The 19,988-nt window shown below is 38.6% G+C and overlaps 1 protein-coding gene across 1 annotated transcript in view; it reads left to right on the top strand.

The window, feature by feature from the left end:
* The first annotated feature begins 3,352 nt into the window (after positions 1-3,352).
* Positions 3,353-19,988, top strand: part of rcan1b (regulator of calcineurin 1b) — a 46,371-nt gene continuing 29,735 nt past the window's right edge. Inside the window, exons 1-2 of the mRNA XM_067583744.1 lie at positions 3,353-3,562; positions 3,855-4,000. Of these exons, the coding sequence (XP_067439845.1) occupies positions 3,878-4,000 (123 nt within the window). The 5' untranslated portion in view covers positions 3,353-3,562; positions 3,855-3,877. The remainder of the gene's footprint in view (positions 3,563-3,854; positions 4,001-19,988) is intronic.

Here is a 19,988-nt window from a genome sequence, read left to right as displayed (position 1 = left end):
TCCAGGAATTGTACCCGCCTGTCTGCGGAAAGCAGGGGACCTACTCTGCTCCCCCAAAACTCTGCAACCCCTGAAATTGGCCAGGATGCACCTTCTGGGTGGGCAGACTGAAACTTTAAAACAGTGTCTTATCTGAGACTCTGTGGTATTTTTAAGCTGTTTATAGGCAGCTCTTTTTGGCTGCTTTTTGCTGGTTCTTCTTGCTTTTGACTTTGTCTTCTTGCTTTCTGCTATGCTGATAGAAAGCTTGCAGTTTGCTAGTCTGAAGATGTGACTCAGAGCAACAGGAGGTGAAACCTCAGAAGGTAGAGTCATGAGTTGAGGATCAAGCTTAGGAGAGCATGAGAGCATAAGCCAGGAGCTCTCTTCTGATGGAAACTTCTCAAGTCTGGACTGGCCAACTTACTCATCATTACAAGATCCAGACTCCAGCTTCTCACCCCAGCACATCAGACTCCATTCTCTGAAAGAGGCCACCCCAGGTAGCAAGCAAGTATTCATACAAAACTATCATCAACTTGTTTAACCCTGGTGCTTTCAAAATTTGTAACTTCAATTGGCAATTCAGAACTAAGCTGTGGTACCATTGATTTGACTCGCTGCTTCCCAGACCACAGTCATCTCATCTGTTAATCAGGTCTCTCATACCGACTGCACAATAGATAACTCTGCATCATGCATTTGAATCATTCAGTAGCCATAGCATTGTGTACCAGTTTCCCTTTCCCTCTTGTGTCTTGTTTGTAAAATGTTGTAGTGTTTAGTACGTGTAGCTGTAGTATTAGTAATAAATGTGTATGTAATTAAAGTGAACTTGTTTGTTTTCTTGTGCTTGCATCTCAGTCACTTAACCTTAAAAGACCTTTACACTTGCAAAATCATAATTAAGATTAGTAATCATAATTCTAATTGACCTCTCTTTTGTGGCCGGCAAGGAGGACTATTTCCCTATTATCATACCTACTCTAATATGAATTATGTCACTGGACAAATAATTTCATGTTGGAGTTGTACACAAGAATAATTCATAATTCACCCATAAAACCATAGATATTTGAGTGCACAAAATCCTACAACAGTGTGGCAGTGCCGGCAGCCTTGTTTAGTAGGATGAGTACCAAGGACATATGCATGGCAGCGTCGTGGTCTATGCCCTGTCCATTCATATGGTTCTATCTCTTAGACATGTTGGGCTCCTTTCACAGTCTGTGCTCAGTGGATCAACCCAAGACTGGTAAAAAAAAGGTGGGTGTGTATGTCAGCTGTGTTTCACCCGATCCACTGTACCCATAGAGTTCACTGGAGGGCAGAGCCTGTGTGGGATAGAACAATAGTTACAATATTATAGCCCTAGTTCTATTAGCACAGGTGGAGCCCTCCACCTACGGGCCCTGCCACTCCTACACCACTCACTGAGGAGGTTGTAGGATGCTGGACAGTAGGCATGCTGCCTTACAGTATATACTGTGGGCTCCACACTTATTCAGGTAGGCACATCCTGATCGGCCGGCTACGTTTATGCAAATTTCAGTGGGTGACTATGTGTGTGTGATTGGAGGAGAGTATTACCCATACAGTCCGATGGAGGGTGGAGCCTGTGAGATAGAACTGATATTTAGGGGGCTTTAATTTTGAAATTCAACATCAGAATGCCAGGATATGTTCTGAGTGACCCTTTGAGGTGGTCTACTATCAATGTGAAATGAAAATGTTCTGTGGAAACTGGGGCTGTAGTCAACCAAAGAAAATCTTGGTCGACTGAAATCGTACACAGTCTTCAACCAATCAATTAGTCGCCTGGGGGAAAAAAAATAAAAATTGTTGGATGATAAAGGACAGAGTGAACTCAGCAGCCACACATTTCTCCATTCTCTATTTCTCTGTTTAGCATCTTCAGGTTAGGCTAACCCATTGTTGCTAACTTTAGAGCTAACCGCCTTTACTTTTCCAGCACTTAGGGAAATAACAGACGTGACTCTTGAGAGGCTGCAGCATTTATTAACTGACACACTGTAGTCTGTACTATACGTTTACTGCCAGACTGACAACTTACTGCTAACCTCTTCTTCTGCTCTACTCGCATTCACCGTCACTTTTCTGCCGCTCGTTCTTTCCCTTTCGCTATGCACACATATTACACACTGCCCTATTCTTAATGGAGCTATACTACTAAGAGTTTCTCAGGCAATGACACAGAGGTTGACTCACGTTTCAGAACAGCACTGCACAGAGGCTCCCAAGCGCTATTGATTTCCAAATGAATAGATTTTTGGGATTAGAAAAATATTTTTTTGGCCTGACAGGGGTTCTCGTTGTTATAATTATGTGAGAAACACTGACTAAATGTTCAGTACATAAACGCTCAGTAAATGTTCACTACAGTTAGACTTAGCAGTCTCCATTAGGTTGGGCGAGTTCAAAGTTGTGAAAGCAACAGGGGTGTTTTGAATACACCCCAATTTTCACAGGTAATTTGTTAGTTTGACCTTCCTGCCACAGGAAATAGTGGATTAATCCTTGAAGGCTACTGATGTAGCACTTTTCTCGTTATGAAAGTAACACGACGATTATTCGACTAATGAGTATTTGGTCAGACAGGAGCATATCAACAAAGTAATCGACCAGTCAACTGGGAGACTACAGCCCTAGTGGAAACAGGAAGTTAACCTTTTATTCTTATCTGAATTCAGAGGGATCATAGCTCAAGTATGACATTTTAGAGGGCTTTAATTTTGAAATTCAACACCAGAGTATCCTGATATTGTCAAGTTTTTCAATGACAGTCTGTCATTTTGGTGCTTTAAAGTCAGATTGGTCTTTGGAAATGTATTCTTTAAAATAGAATAGAATAGAATAGAAAGCCTTTATTGTCATTGTACAGAATACAATGAAATTAGGAGCACTTCTACTGATCAGTGCATTAAAAGACAGTGAAATAAAACAAAATAAAATAAAACAAAAACAACCTTAGCAAACAAAGAACCACAGCCAATAACATAGGTTCTAAAATAATAAATATAATAAGTAATTTAATTTTGCACCAGAACAATTGTATCTTATTAAGGTTGACTAATTATTCACACAATTGAAATGACAAAGCCTCAAGCTTTCTTTGAAATAGTTTGCAGGCAGAAGTTATAATATTTTTTTATAATTATTCATTTATTTATTATTTAATAATTATTCATTTTGTCTTATCTAGTTAGTTATTTGTTTGTTTGTTTGTTTATTTATTCATTTATTATTGGCAGATTGATTGACTGAATGAATGTGATATCACATTCACCGGAAGGTTGCTTTTATTTTGAAATCAGTTCTTAAACGCTCTTACCGTAATGGCCAGTATATACACATAGCGCAAAACAATGTGGGGGCTAGTTTGACCGCAGTTCCGGGGGGGGGGTTTATTAGCAGTTACAGGCTAAACAGAGAATATTGTGTTGTTTTGGTTTCAGACAATACTAACTACCAAACGACTGTCTTCACTCGTAGTTAATTAAGTGAAGATACTCACGGAATATCGTGTGCTTCGCTTGTTTAGCGGCATCATTTCAGGTCCCAGGTTAGTATAAATTGCTAGCTAGCCAGCTTATAGCAGCTTGTAAACTAAGCTAATATACTGAAAGGGAGCACGGCTATATTTCTGTTGATTGTTTAGAGAGCAATATCGTAGACAGCGCTATTTAACTCCACATTATCATGAAATAACGTCTATAGCTATAAGTACGTAAATAGATCACTATCTTAGCCACTAACAGCTAGGAAGACAGATGGTGGGCGTTAGCGAAGTCAGAATTATAAGTATGTGTATATATTTTTGCTTTGCTTCAAAGGTCTTTGTTATGTATTTCCAGAAAACAGTATAAGTCAAGTCGTCATGCAGCAGTCAGAGAAGGACGCTGAGGAAGAGGCGACGGTAGATGTCCAGTTTACTGATTTACCAAACGCCCTTATCGCCTGCAAAGTACCGGAGGATTTATTCAACGAAGGGACACGGCAGGTAAGGTCAAACAAAGTGCCCTAAATCTGTGCTTCTCAGCTTCCCAGTGTGTAACATAGGTGGAACATTTATGAACGTTGGCATTTCATTGTGCTGCGTGCCTTTTAGTGTATTGGATGTGCGCCGACATTAAGAGTGGTTCCTTTGGATTTCTCTTCTGCGAGATATGCACTTAATGCGATTGAGCAAAAAGACTCGATGGAGTTTGGTGCTATACTGTACAGGTCACATGTATATCTCTTTGAGTGACAGTATCAGGTAAACAAATTTCCATCAGAGCATGAACCCACTACCGACTCTAATGGATTAAGACCACTAGATGGAGGTAATGGTTAAGATAATAATGCTGTTGTTATGACTGAGCTAACAAGAGTACACACTTCCTGGTTCCTTAGTTACTCTGAGTTATTTTGTTTAATTTTGTCCTCATATGACACACAGATATGTGTCGTTGGGAAGTGACCATTAATATTCATTTGGAATTTGGTACCAGTCTGGTTCTGCTGAACAGTAGATTTTGAAATAGTCAACTAAAGCAGACAACAGAGTAACAAAGGTGTAAAGTACACTGAACATATTGATCTATTTCAGGGTTTTGCTTGCATCCCTGTGACTGCTTACCTTAGGAGGATGTTTATGTGGTAGCTGAAGCTGAAAAAATATCCTAGTGTTGGCGATGAAAGAGGAACACAACTTAAACTGAATACTTTCATAAAACAAAACATATGAGTATTCTTAGCTCACACAGCGTACTTTAAGCATACCACTGTTAAGCATAGTTAAAAACAATATACATATATATATATTTGCTCTGTCGGTTCATGGTTGAGGCATTAATTTTGAATCACATGTCACGTACCAGTTTGTGCGCGTACCTTTTGAGTGTCATGCACTTAAGTGAAAAAATCACAATCTGTCCATAGAGATTTAAATTTTATACCAAGATGGAACAAAGAGATGAAAAATACAGGTTGTAACGAATGTTGGCAGTTATTTTGTAGTCCTGGGGCAATATGCTCATCTCCAGATTCAATACTATCATAATATTTGGGTGCCGATTTGATTCAGAATCAATTCTTGATTCAAAACCGATTCTTGATTGAATGAATAGAAATGGGTGTACTATTTTCAGTCTCTTGCTCCAGTATACTGTGTGCCAAGCTATTCACTGATGTCCTTATTTCACTGAAATACAATGTAAATATGAAACATAACTGTCAGATAAGATAAATGGTCTGCAGTCTTTTTAGTTAAAGTTAATTGCATTAATTAATGAATTAATTAATTTGAAAGCATCTTACTAGGGTTGGGCAGATGGGCGGATGCCATCGTCCATCGCTGATGGCTGACAGTCATTGACTGAGCCTCTACCATCGTAACTTTGTGATTTAAAAGGACCCCACCCCTTGTCTCTCCATCTTTTGTGTGGATTACATTATTCTTATTGGCTTTTTATTCACAAAGCCTTTATTGCAGTTACAGTAACACAGGAAGTGTAGTTGTTGGCAAGTCGACCTGGTTTACTGTCTCTCCTCTGCACCGCACAGAGGACACATACTCACACATGCACGGAGTGCTCAGCCCCGCCCGCAGTGAAACAGAGGAGAGGAGAGAAACTTAGCGCTACCATAAATGACAGCTGAATACAGTAGACGCTCACACTGAGCTGAAATGAAACGAGTGCACATAAATTAGGTAAATAACACAAGTAAACATAAATGAGGTCTACCTGCCAGCAGCTCACCCTCACAACCAGTCGTGTATGTGTATGTCAGTGAACACCTACTGAGCGATGCAGAAAAATGAAGAAATCCCTCTGCGATCTCAAAATCATGTAAATGGTAAATTGACTGTACTTGTATAGCGCCTTTCTAGTCTTCCGACATCTCAAAGCGCTTTTACACTATGAGTCACATTCACCCGTTCACACACAGTCATACACTGATGGCACAGCCATCAGGAGCAATTTGGGGTTCAGTGTCTTGCCCAAGGACACTCCGACATGCGGACTGGAGGAGCCAGGAAGTTCTATTATGTTAAATTAAATGTCTTTCCTCCAACTTCTAGCCACCAAACCCATAACAAACAGGACAAAAATGTTTCCATTAACTGCAAGTCATGCAGATTTATAACATACTGTGTATAACAGTTAGGGTTGTGTAAATCAATAGGGAAGTGATCCAAGTAGACGTAATAAAGTATCCGGAATTTACTGTACGTCAGTATTGGTGGGTGTGGCATGGTGGGAATGGTGGTTTGAGCAATGACTAAAGCTTTGTTGTTAGTGAATGTTAAGGTGCATCAGCAGTATCAGGGTTCAGCGTAACATTTCGACAGGCCCACTTGGCCAGTAAATAAGTTTTCTTGGCCCCCTGTATATTTTCACTGGCCTGGCAGTCAAAAAATTGAAATAACCATTTCCATAATTTTGGTGATTTATTATACATAGTTCACTTTTAGATTTAGTTGTTTTCATTTAGTTATTTGATATGTTATGTTGATATATTACACAAATATTCAAAATATAAAATTAAGCACATATTGGATCAGTAAATGAATGGTGTATAAATGTAGATTTCTCCATATTTTGTATAAAGCCAGATAGTATGGAATACATAGGGAGAAGAGAACAGAATTTATGATAATAACATTTCAGCGAGTATTGATGACCTTGACAATACGCCCAATATACAAATTAACATTAACAACATCAACATTAACAATTCAATAAATGATGAGAGATCTGCAGAAATGTACTAACAGTGAACAGTGAGAGAAAGAACATAATAGTATTTGCTTGTGTCCACTCTGGATTAAAACTCAGGTAAGTTACTGAAGGATTAAACCTATATTAACCACAGTTAAACAAACAGACAGAGCTGTAATATCTATACTTTAGAAGAGAGATTTCTGCGGTAGATGTTGACAAAGTTGGCAGGAACAACAGAGATGAAGGCTACACCTCAGTAATGTCATAAAAAACACTCCTGGTGATCAGCAGCAAGCATTTTGTTGGTTTTAAGTAAACTGTATGTTGCCATTTATAAAACTTGGTGATTAAAACTTAAACAGAGAGCTGTGTGTCTCCGAAGCTGCTGCTCTCAAAGTTACACAGAAGACATGCACATGACTACACAGTGAGGATGCTAACTGGCTAGCAAGTTAGCCAGCAAACTGTTCAAAACATACCACAGTCCGTTTTTCTACCCAGGAGCATTGTTGCTTCCAAGAAAATAGAATGCTCCATTTTCTTTTCGTAGCCTTGTAAGTTTCTTTCGCTGATATTTTTTTCGAGTACTGGTATTACACCATATTTGGTGACCCATCAGATTCACCAGTAAGAGGCTACTGGGCTAAGATCGCAGCCTACAGATTGTGTATGCAAGTATTTGAGCGAATCACAATGCATTTCCTTGGTCACGTGTCTTGAAAACGATGACATAATGTGCTCACGTCACCGACTCTGATTGGCCCTGCATAAATTTTTTCTGGCTTGGGCTATCGTACCATGGGTTATGTTGAACCCTGAGTAGAGAACAATAGTCAGACAAGGGAAAATCAGACTCAGTGGAAAATCAGTGGAAAACAGCTGAATACAAAAAGTGTTTTTATATGGGAGCAAAATACGCCGCCTACAGTTACTGTAGCATTGTACTGAAAAAAGATGCTTTGATACAAATGAAAGGCAAAACTAACTACAAAATCTCTAAGTACGGTGAGGTTCCACAGAATAGCTTTAATGCAACCTGTCACAGAATCTACTCTACTGAGCATAAAAACAAGCCTTAACTTTATTTGGTCTGTGGTTAGTTGCTAAATTTAAAAAAAATACAGATAGACTTCTCAGCAACAGCAAAACAATCAGGTAGTGTTCTCACTCAGATTTCATGTATTGCTGAATGCTGAAGGATGGTGATAACCCGCAGGACCTACGTTTAAAGAGCAACTTATAGGTTTAATATCTTATTGAATAGAGTTGGACAGTACAACTCCCAAGATACATTTCAGCAAGAGTCCAGTCACCGAGCTTAAACTTCTGTGACAAGCGCCACTAAGTGCAAGTGAAAGGTGAAAGATGAGAAAACTTACTGAAGGTACAATCTTCATTGATCATCATTTTTAATTTACTACAGCTCTGATTTGCACCTGTGACTGGTTTCATGGAAGTTTGAAAAATCTTTTTTCTTCACATTGATGACACATAATGTCAGTTTCCCCACAGGACACGCTGCTATGGGCTGATCAAATTTCAGAAGAGACTCAGCTGTAAAAGATTTCTCCATTCTCTGTTTGAGAGCGGCTGACATTGAGACTAACATGAGAATAGCTGGTTCACCTTTAAGGTTAGTCCACCTTAGGTAAGCCTGGTCAGGTTAGGCTAACCCATTGTTACTAACTTCGGGGCTAACCCCCGTCACTTTTCCAGCATTTGTGGAAACAATAGACAAGCTCACATTCACCATCACTTTTCTGCCGCTGGCTCAACCACACACTTGCTACGTACACACATTACGCACTGCCCTATTCCTTAACGGATATACACTACTTTTATAACAGTACCTTTCATGTAGTTGTCCTTTTGAAGAATGAGGGGAGGTAGGATGACTCAAAACAATTCCACAGTTACTAGGATGTTATGCTCGCACAGTGTGTGAGTGAAAATCGTTAGTAACCCATTGATATTAATGACTGTGTGAAATTTTGCAACAGTGGTGTGCCGCTGCAGAATGAATATAGGGGAAACACTGGTTTGGTATTAGTAGCTAACATTGGTCATTCACCAAACACGTGCCCAGTTGTCCTCTCATTATCCTCTTATGTATGCATCTTCTGTATTTTCAACCAACTATTGGTGTCAAAACTAGAATTGGGATCCATATTTATTGCTGTTAAACTTGACTTAGCTTGGCCACTATCCGTTATATGTCCAATTTCTCAGTTTTCAGATCAACAAGAAAACTGGTCCACAATGAATGCAGGTGCCACTGTAGTGTATAAGTTCTAGGTAATAAAGTTATGTAATTTTTTAAATTTAGCTTTATTTGCTGATCCACATTGCTTCATACAAACATATATACATATAACAAATAGCTAATACACACGGGCGATTTACCCACCACATGTGCACAGTCTGCAGTGAGATGAGCCAGTGTTTGGTGGTGTCCTATAGGGGTTCGCTGACATTGATGGAAAAAGAAAACCAACAGAGGAGAAGGGCAAAGGGCTTTTGGTTAAAAAAATTACTTGTGTTGTTGTTGTTTGTTCTTCCCTCTCTTCCACGATCTTGCTGCTTTTCCACTGAGCAAGGATTTGCAGGTCAGCTTATGTATTGTATAGCAGAATATTCTGCTGTGTGTGTGTGTGTGTGTATTTGTCATGTATTCTTGAGAATACTCAGTTGTTTTGGTTCTGTTAAGGAATGAGTGTACTTCAGTGGAATGGCCTTGTATTAAATAAGGCCGAAGGGATAATTTACACACATTAAGGATAAATTAATTGGTCGGATTGGTTGGAGAGAATGGGAACATTTTCAGATGGATCATTTCACAGGAATAAAGCAGAGTGTATTTCCAACTTGTGCAATCAGTCAATTAGAGTGTTGTCAGCCCAACTCTAGCAGAAAGCTGACTAAAACCAGCATGGAAGAACAGATTTAGGTCAGGGGAAACTCTGATGTAGGTCTGGAAAGTCAGGCAAGTCTCCTGGACTTTTCCAGCAGGACACACCCAGTGGCAACAGATGAGATCATCATGATTTAAGTTGAAGATTCAAATTCAAATCCTGGTCTTACTATACTTCTGATGTAAAATTACATACATAAATAATAATAATATTAATTGATTAATAAATATGTCTGATCAAAGTTTCCAGCAAAGTGATTAGCATTAAACTCAATTTTTTTTATTGGCATTAATGTCACAACAACAACATTGCCCAAGCATCAAGAGTCAATGAAACAAAATAACATTAACATAACACTACGATTGATATATCTTAATTATTTATAGTATATCTATTAGGGATGTCAGTTTCTGTTAATTTTGGTTTCAACAGACTGACACCCATTAACCGATAACTAACTAGTTAATTTTTAAGAAAAGTTTTGGTGTAGCTTTCATTCGTGAGAGCTGTCCAGCAGTAGGTGTTCAGAGCTAATGTTAGCTGTTAGTAAAAAATTATTTTCTCCAGCAGTTAGCATTAATACAGCTGCCCGTTTGTCTTTTCGAGCTCCTTATTATCTGCAACAGTGGCTTGACATATTCCGTTTCTGCAGTAGAGATGTCAGAAGACACTTTGGACTCATTTTCACACATCATGAATTTATTTCCTCTATGGCAGAAAAACACATTACACAAGCCTATATAAATTCCTGCAGGTTAAAACTGACTAACAAAACACTTTTCGGGCTGACTGACCCTGACACACTCACTATAAACAGACTTTAAGACGCTCGCTAGCCTAGCAACATTAATGTACAAACAACACATAATGCAACACTCCGTGTAGAAGTCGGTTTTACACTGGTACTTTATCCATTCAAGAAGATCTGAGATGTTGTGAACATGTAATTGTCTAGCCCTTAGCAGATTGTGTATGCAAACTAACCTATAGACTGAAATGCGTAACCAGTCAAAAATATTCTCTTCAGTTAACCAATTAACGGTTAACTGTTGACATCCCTAATATGTATGTCTTTATGTGTGTGTGTGTGTGTGTGTATGTATATATGTGTGTGTGTGTGTGTATATGTGTGTGTGTTTTGTATATATGTATGTATTTATTATATACACACACACATACATACAGTATATCCTATGCATGTATTTGTGTGTGTGTCTGTGTCTAGGTTATTCACTGTCCCTCGGGTTGTGGTATGTTGATGCATATATTCGGCAGCAAGTTATGCCCTGTCTCCTTCTCCAAAGAGTATTTTTAATTTTGTCTCACACAACAGGATAAGCAGTTTAAACATAGATGAATGGATGAGTGGATGGAAACATTCATCTGAAATTTTCTGACCATCTTGATGAAAAAATGAAAAAGTTTTTAGCCAAATGGAAAATCTGAGCAGTTTTTTTGTTTGACATGCACCGACTCTAGATTAATGAAACTGCATGGAAGAGTGAGAGGTTTACTGCCATTATTCTGAAGTTGTCCACAAGTTCACTGGAAGGCCGATAAAGCTGGAGAAGGGACAGATGTGTCATTGTGCTGCATGTCTTATTTTCCTGTTCAGATGTGGAATGTACATGTCAGAGTCTGGATTCCATAACCTGATGCCTTTTTGGCTGAAAGTGGATTTTGTGGCTGGACAGACCACAGAAGTGTTCAGAGCTGGGGGTTTCAAAACAATGATGGTGTTTATTTGTAGGAACTGGAATCCACCTAAAGGTACTATTGAGAGTTTAAGTTATGTCGTCAAACGTCGTGTTTTGTCCAACCAGCAGTCCAAAACCCTAAGGTAAACAGTTTTCTATCATGCATGCCAAAGAAAGGCATTGAATCATGACATTTGAGAACCTAAAACCAGCAAATGTTTGGCATCTTTGATTTAAAACATTGTTAAACTGATTCTTTCTCTCTCTCTCTCTCTCTCTCTCTCTCTCTCTCTCACTCTCCCTCTACACACACACACACACACACACACACATATACATATATATTTTTTATTTAGCCTATTTATTTTTTAATGTTCAATTCTAGTTCCCATTTCAATTTTACATATAGTGAGTTTCTATTTCGTACTGTACAGTTTAGAAACAATCTTTTACGGGGTTACCTGTCAACACTTCAATCACTTCATTCACCTTCTGCTGAAAATCCTTTTTTAAAAATCTGTATCATAGAAATGTCTTAGCTTTAAATATCTGAACAGGTCCCAATTTTCTGAATTCAATTCTCCTTTGAATTTTTCAAAAGTTTTAAAACTTTTCCCTCTATGAATTTTGTTTTTCCTTCTTTACTCCACCTTACAAATTATCTGTCTCCATGTCTAAACCTGGTGGTCTGAGAGAGCCAACTACGGAAGTTTATTGTCAAATTCAATTTCAATTAAATTTTTCAATTCAATTTATTTATATAGCACCAAATCACAACAAAAGTCATCTCAGGGCACTTTTCACATAGAGCAGGTCTGGACTGTACTCTTTAATTTACAGAGACACAACAATTCCCCCATGAGCAAGCACTTGGCGACAGCGGTAAGGAAAAACTCCCCTTTAACGGGAAGAAACATCAAGCAGAACCCAGCTCTTGGTGGGCAGCCATCTGCTTTGAAGCAGATGTATTATATACTATGTATTACATGTATTACATATATTTAGTGTCAGGTTTATAGTTAAATAAATTGCATTGCGATGTGATACATCTGCTGTTCCTATTGACCCACTTTCCCCATCCTGTGTCTATCTATAGTGTTCAGTAGGAAATAGTCTATTCTGGAGTGCACCTGATGATTAGCTGAATAGTGAGTAAAGTATATTTCTAGTGCATAGAGGTTTCTCTCAAACAATCAATCATCATCAATAACAATCATACATACCTGTCTCTTGAATTAACATATTGAGGTCTTTTGAACTGCATGGGATTTATGTCTTGTTGTACTTGTTGTATTGATAGAGTAGTTAAGCATTGTGTTCCACTCTCCACCACAGTCAAAAATTCCTTCACTTTCAGAGATTACTGTATCAAATAGGAATTTAAAGAATCCCCTATCACTCTCCGGAGGGGTGTGTATATTAGCAAATGCGACCAGAACATTGTCTATCCTTCCTTTGATAATAATATATATATGCCCTCAACTCCCCAAACTTTTTCAGCTTATTATGTTCTTGTTTTAACGGGTGTCTCTTGTAAAAATATAACTTGTCTGATCCTTTTCCACTTTTGCTAGCACTTTACTCCTCTTGACTGGATTACTCAGGCCATTCACGTTTAAGGAAGTAATTCTCAAGTTATGTGACCTTGTCATACATATTCCAAATAATAAATGAGCTAGTAGCTCCCAAAAACAAAGTCTTCTAAACTCTTGCTCTTGCTCCTCCTAATGAGAGGGTAAAGCCATCCCAGATTTTGTAGTTTAAGTCCTCGTTCATATTTGCTTGATGTGTCCCCTCTGGAATTCCTGGAGTTTTTCCCTCACTCTCTGGACTGGGCTGTCTCTGGCTCTTCCACGGGAAATCCACATCTCTTCAGCTCCCGCTGCGTGTCCTGTGCACTGCTGTATGTTCAAGCCCCATATCCCAATGGATCCACATTTTCGTGTATGGTGTTTGAAAGCAAATCTCCTTTTCCTTTGGGCTTCCTTTACCCCATTGTATTCCCTGCGCTACTTGACTATCTCAGTCGCATAATTGAAATTGTATTTATTTATCAAGACAGTTTTTAACCTAAATGATGCACTGTACCAGATTTAACTTCAAGCTAATTTTCATCTGCAGTCCCTTAAAATTAAAACATATAACAGCACAATAACAAACTGTACAAAGCAAAAAACACACAGAACACATTATACAAAATACAAAGCTACACACAATCGTATTTCACATCCACAGTGTCAACTAGAAAGTCTAAGTAGAGAGTTCTGTTGCCCAGCTGGATTTTTCCCTTTTTCCAAGCTTCTCTCATTCTCTCATCCTCCTTGATGGTGAAGTCCTGGAAGTTGATAACGATAGGTCTTGGTGGGGCTTCAGATCAGAGGTTGTGCGCCAGGAACCAATGAGCCCGCTGTATTTTTAAATCCAAGTCTTTTGGTAATAGCAACTCACTTCTGAGGAGTTTCACAATAAACCATGCTACCAAGTTTCCTCTGCCATGCCAAAGATGTGTATATTGTTTCTCCTATTCCAGGACTCTAAGTCCATTAGTTTTTGCTCCAGGACTTTTTGCTGTTCCAAGCAGGTGCTGAGTACCTCAGTCACCTCTGCTGCCCATCCCTCCACCTTTCCCCATGTGTCTCTGCTTCTCCAACTCAGTCAGACAAACTCTGCATTTCATCACAAGGTTGTCAAATTTGCCATTGAATTCTTGTCCCAGGTGATTAATTTCTTGTCTCAGACTGTCATTGTCCCACTTGAGATCAGTTTTTATCTCCTTTACTGCCCTAATTATGTCTTCAGGGTCTATGCTTGTTCCAGTGTTCCTCTTGGCTTCAGCAGTGTCTCTTCAATTGCGAGTGCGCTCTCTTTGATGTTGCTAGCTTTCACCGCTGAGGTGCTTATACCTTGAGTTTTTCGCATTTTTTTACTCTCTTTTATGGCCTTTGGTGATTTCTTCCCACTCATCTATCCCTTTCGCTGATAATTGTCAAGTTTTTGAGTTATTTAGTGGGTAAATTGCAATAGATCTGGGAGTGTGGTTTCACTGTGCATCTACTGCTCCATCAGCAAACCAAAGTCGTCATCCTTAATTTTATTTCAGTGTTGTACTTTTTTTTTAATATGTGTGTGTGTGTGTGTGTGTGTGTGTGTGTGTTGCCTGCCTATCTGTCTAGTGAGGCAATGGAAAAAATGGGGAGATGAAACAAAAACATAGGAATGGAAAAAATGAAGGGCTAAGTATGCACACACACTCGCACAACACACTCTCCTAGCAGCCACAGCAGGGTGTCGTTGAGGTCTGGAGATGATTAGCACCTACCAACACATACTTAGAAGATAATGTTTAACATCAACAAACAACACTTACATGAGAACATTGGTTTCACTGGTGGGAGGCTCACCAACATCACACCATTTTCTTTTCCACATGCACTTTCCATCCAGCACACACAGGACAGTGCCATTAGTCCTTTCACTATGCATTTACACCTGCACTCAGGCAGCAAAAATGACGTACTGTGTGTCGACATGTTAGACTAATAGTTTACGATGGGCACATTCCATCCAGACCACCTGCCAGATGTCACTGCCTATACATGGCTGAGATTTACTGTAGTTTTTAAATATACATGGTGGCTGTTAGGTCACTGCTAGTCTGTGTTACCTGAATGTTCAGCGGTCAAACCCAGCTGAGGCCTTTTGTGTTTGAATTTATATGTTGTGTCTGCATGGATTTCCTCCATCTGCTCCAGTTTCCTCCCACTGTCCAAAGACCTGCAACAGGTGGAGGGGGGATTTTTAAGTGTAAGTAGGTGTGATTGCAGTGTCCAAAATTAACTTTTTGACTCACCTGCCAAGGGGACTTGTAGATGAAAAAAATCCATCAGCCATGCATATTTTTTCACTAGCAAAATAATAAATTGCCTTTTTGTGTCACATATACATTTGTTTCAGTGTATAATGTACTTCTATATAACTTTATATCAAAAAGTAGGCAGTAGTGCAAACATTCTAAATGTAAAATTAATATATTAATTAATTAATTGATTTGCCTCCGACAGTCTTGAGCACTCCTACAGTTTTTTGGCACTGTTTAGATAAAGGTAAAAAACACATATGGTGCACATGTCTTCATTATTTATAGATATATATATATATATATATATATATATATATATATATATAGATATAGATATAGATATAGATATATATAGATATAGATATAGATATAGATATAGATATATATATAGTGTGTATTAGGGATGCACGATATTATCGGCATGTCATCAGTATCGGCCGATAAGAGCTCTAAAATGAAATATCGGCATTGGCCATTTCTTTCGAATATGAGAGGCCGATTTGTTGCCCTCTCCTCCGCCGCCTAACTGTGCCTCCCCCCACAGACTGTTTCACCCTGACGGTCCGGTGTTTCCTCTGCAGGTTCCACTTCACTCAGCTGCCAGTTTGTTATTCAGGTTAAAGTGGGAAGAAGCAGCAGGTCTGATGGGCAGCACCAGGACCATCAGGGAGAAACAGTCAGTCGAGGAGTTGCTATGTTCGGCTCATGGATGTATTATAAGAGCTGGATACCAGAAATGGCTCCCATTCAGCGCGTACGCCAAAAAAAGTTTCTAGCTTCCGAGTTTGCTTCCACGTTGTGGGGCCCACTGAACATGCGCAGTAGTGTTTCCCCGCTGGCCCCGCCCGCGAGTTCCCACTCATTGTGATGATGTCACGGATTTCAAAATCGCTTTTCTCGGCTTGAGGAAAGTTTTACAAATATAAAACCTCCATGAATCAAAAGTTCATAATAGAAAAAGTCATAATTGATGTTGTTTGCAGTTCGAGGTGTCCTGCAGTAGTTAGCACAAATTTAGTGGTTTTAACAGTAGAGAAAATATGCTGGCGGACTGTAAGCAACATACTGCTTCATTTTGGTTGTAAAGTGTGTAAATAAAGAATCTGCAAGTTGTACTGCAGCCCAGTGTGAGCCTGAGTCTCTGGCTGCAACACATGACTATTTTGGTACAAACGTTTACCCATCAGTGTAGTGGAATACCTTCCAAGATTTAGCCGCCAAACACAGGGATGCAAACTTAGTCACTTAGCGCAAATAGGTCATTTGTGTGATTTGTGAGTTTTTGAATTTGGGGTGGGGTTTCATTAACCAAGCAGGTGCTTCTATTCAAGATGCTAGTTTAGCATTAACATGGGCCTCAGATAGCTAAACCACACAGCCATTAGACAACAACTCTGTGGCATTTTCACAACTTTATGCTTTAGTGTTCATCAACAGGTCTGCCACAGTGAGCAGATCGAGGCACGCTGCGACTTTTTTCTTCGTCCGGAGGCAGGGAGGCAAATCAGGCAAAGTCATGACAGTGCTTGACATTAAGGCTTGTCCTCTAATTGGGGACAAGTGGATTTTTTAATAGGGCAATAGGTAGAGAAACTTACGTGCCCCACTGTACAAGTTAAAGGTCATAAATAAACCGTGTCTTCACGTGATGTGCAGTGTTTCCCCTAGCATTGCCTGACCCCCTGCCCCTCCCGAAAGAAATAAAAACAAATGTACAAATGTAATGTAAGGTATATTAGCAAGATGGTGGTAGTGCTAAATGCTGTTTAGCCACCTCTCAAATTCAGAAATAACATTTATGCAAACTTTCATCACTTTACAACTGGTAGCTCAGACTGGCTTCCTACCGCAGTTTATTGCAGCTTCTAGGATGGCTTGTTTTGTTTGCCGTCTGAACACTGTATCCCCATATGAGACACAGAGACGGCTGTTACTGTTAACATTGACCAACAAACCACCACCAGCTCCTGATATGCAGGTGTTTAAAACAAACTAACCTTCCATGCTGAAGCTAGCAGGCAGACTAGAGCTGCTTTCATGGGACAGACAAATGAATCAGAGTTAAGAGGATCATATATGACATTAACTGACGTGCATCATCAATTAACAATGTCAGACAAAAGAAAACAAAGTAAGTAGCTAGAAAAGCTCTTCAGTGAAGCTTAAGTTTTTTTAAATTGATATTAGTGTTGTTGTAACTGTTCAGTGTATCAAGTGCTGCAGCTTTACATTACCTAATCACATAATCAAGATTTGTTTTTAAGATAGAGACTGATTGGTCTATCTATCCATCCATAAGGCCTACATTTATTTATGTGTTGTAAATAAATATTGTTAATATTTAAAAATTAGGTAAATAAATAATATTATTAATATTTATTTGCCTAATTTTTGTGCACTTGTCTCATTTCAGCTTAGTGTAGTCATATTGAAACAGACTACAGAGTGCTTCACAATTCAGGATCAAATGAATGGCTTTAATAAAATTCATAAATTGTATTTTTTATATGTTGACATGGATGCTTCAACTGTTTGTTCGTCTGAATTCTACATTCTGCATTCGTAAACAAAATTAAAAAAGTAAATTATAGATTATATTAAAGTAAATATATAAACAGAGACAAGCTTTGCAAAAAAAAGAATCAGTCTCATTTCATAGATTGAAAATCACATTGAAATGACAAAAAAGAAAACTGGCAATAGAAGAGCTTTTTCAAAAGCGTCTTCTTCCCTTAAAACACTGTTGGTCTATAGTATTTAAACTTGATGGCTGCATTAGAGAACAGCAGCCATGGTTATGTGTGGAGTGGTGCTGAAACCTCATAATTTTACATATTGTGTTATTTGTTTAGCAGGCGTCAAGTCATGTTACCTGTAACATGTTTTACAAATTGCAGTTGGGGAATATGACTTGGCTGTGGCTTGAAAAAAAATTCAGTCAAGAGTTTTTTTTTCTGTCCTTTAATTCCTCACTCAGTTCAATTCAATAAGCTTTATTTGCATGAATGTCCGGTGAACAATATTGCCAAGTGTCAAGGATAATACAATTCATAAAATCAATGAATAAATAAAAAAGAACAAGAAAATGGCAAACATTAAACGTGTTTTGTGTGTTTGTGGTGGGGTTTTTTGTTTTTTGGGGGTTTTTTTGGCCATGTTTGTGAGTGAAATCATATTCAAATGTGAAAGGTTGTTAGATGATTGGGCTAATTAAGCAATATTACACGAGAGGGTGTGCTTTACTGTCACTGTTGGCATGACAGTGATGCGGTCAGGAACGAGGCGCTTGCGCCGAGTTCCGTAAGCACTGACAATAAGGTAAAGCACACCCTCTCGTGTAATATTGCGATTATACAACATTTACCAACAAAATAAGATATAAACAAAAGTTATTCATATTGTGAAGCAGCTCGCTCTAAAAATAAAAAACGTTTTGCTTGTGTTATCTCCGTTTCCATGGAAATACATGGGGTATGACTAATACCTGGAAAACAATCAGTTATGCCATTAGACTCCTATCTAATGGAACCTAGTTTACTACTCCAGCAAGTAGGTCGACCCTTAGTAACGACCTAGCAACAGAGACGATTTCTAGTCCCTGCTGACTCAGCCAGCCAATTTCGGCTAATGCTCTCTGGAGATCGCGGCATTTCCCAAACTGAATAAATACCTCACATATAAACACATAACTGCTTTGCTTGCTCAATCTCATTGTAACTAAGATATCTGCTGAAAAAAAAAATTTTTTCCATTGACAGATTTAGCTACTTTGTCCGCAAACTTCACAGGCATTTCTAAGCTAGTAGCACCGTAGCACCAGCATGCGTGTGTAACTTGTCCCATAGTCTCAGAGTTCAGTCCACTCGGCAAAGGGTCTGTTTTGTTTTCCCCACAACCCCTAATCAGTTCAGTTCAATCCAGTTACAGAAACGTCAGATTGGTCAGACCACCGTGTTTAACTATATATCTAAAAAAGTTACAGTTACAGCTGAAAATGACAACAGAAAAAAACAAGTTTGCCAAGTTTACACAGCTCCGCAATTCAAATCAACCATCAGTCGTCTACCCAGAAATAACTGTTGTTGTTAGCGCAACGTCACAGCCTGTAGTTCTAATGAATGGCGGAGTAATATTTTTAGTGATGAGGTTTTTTTCATTTGAGCACAGCTATGTGTGCTGTCATGCTGATTTGAGCACGTTCTAAATATCTAGTTGACCAATCAGATTGCTTGGTCGGAACTACGTGTTGTATAATCTGATTTAATCAAACTGTGTGTGTGTGTGTGTGTGTGTGTGTGTGTGTGTGTGTGTGTGTATGTATGTAGCTCTATTGTATAGTTAAATTCACTTTGAATAATCACATTTACAGATGAATAATATTGCCAAGGATAATACAGTTCAATAATGAGATGAAAAAAATACAATTCATTAAATAAAATAAGATAAACAAATACATTTATAAAAAGAACAAGAAAATGGCAGAGAACATTAAACACATGTTTTGTGTGTGTGTGTGTGTGTGTGTGTGTGTGTGTAACTCTACTATAAGGTCACATTTACTGTACAGTGCTTGCTTTGTCAGGACTATGTAAAGTTGCAATGTTGCCAAAGCATAGAAACACTGTTAAATTAAGGTAATACAACAATAACATGACATTCACAATAGTAAATAATGGAACAGATAAAAATGGATCTACAGAGTTCTGCATGCAGTTTCTCTATGGGATACCTGTCCCATCTAGTGTAGTCCTGACAACCATAAAGGGCAATTGGTTGGATTATACTATCATATTTTTTTCCAAATTCTAAC

Source organism: Thunnus thynnus, chromosome 24 (assembly GCF_963924715.1).
Source record: "Thunnus thynnus chromosome 24, fThuThy2.1, whole genome shotgun sequence".
NCBI lineage: Eukaryota > Metazoa > Chordata > Actinopteri > Scombriformes > Scombridae > Thunnus > Thunnus thynnus.
This window is presented reverse-complemented; position numbering and strand designations above follow the sequence as displayed.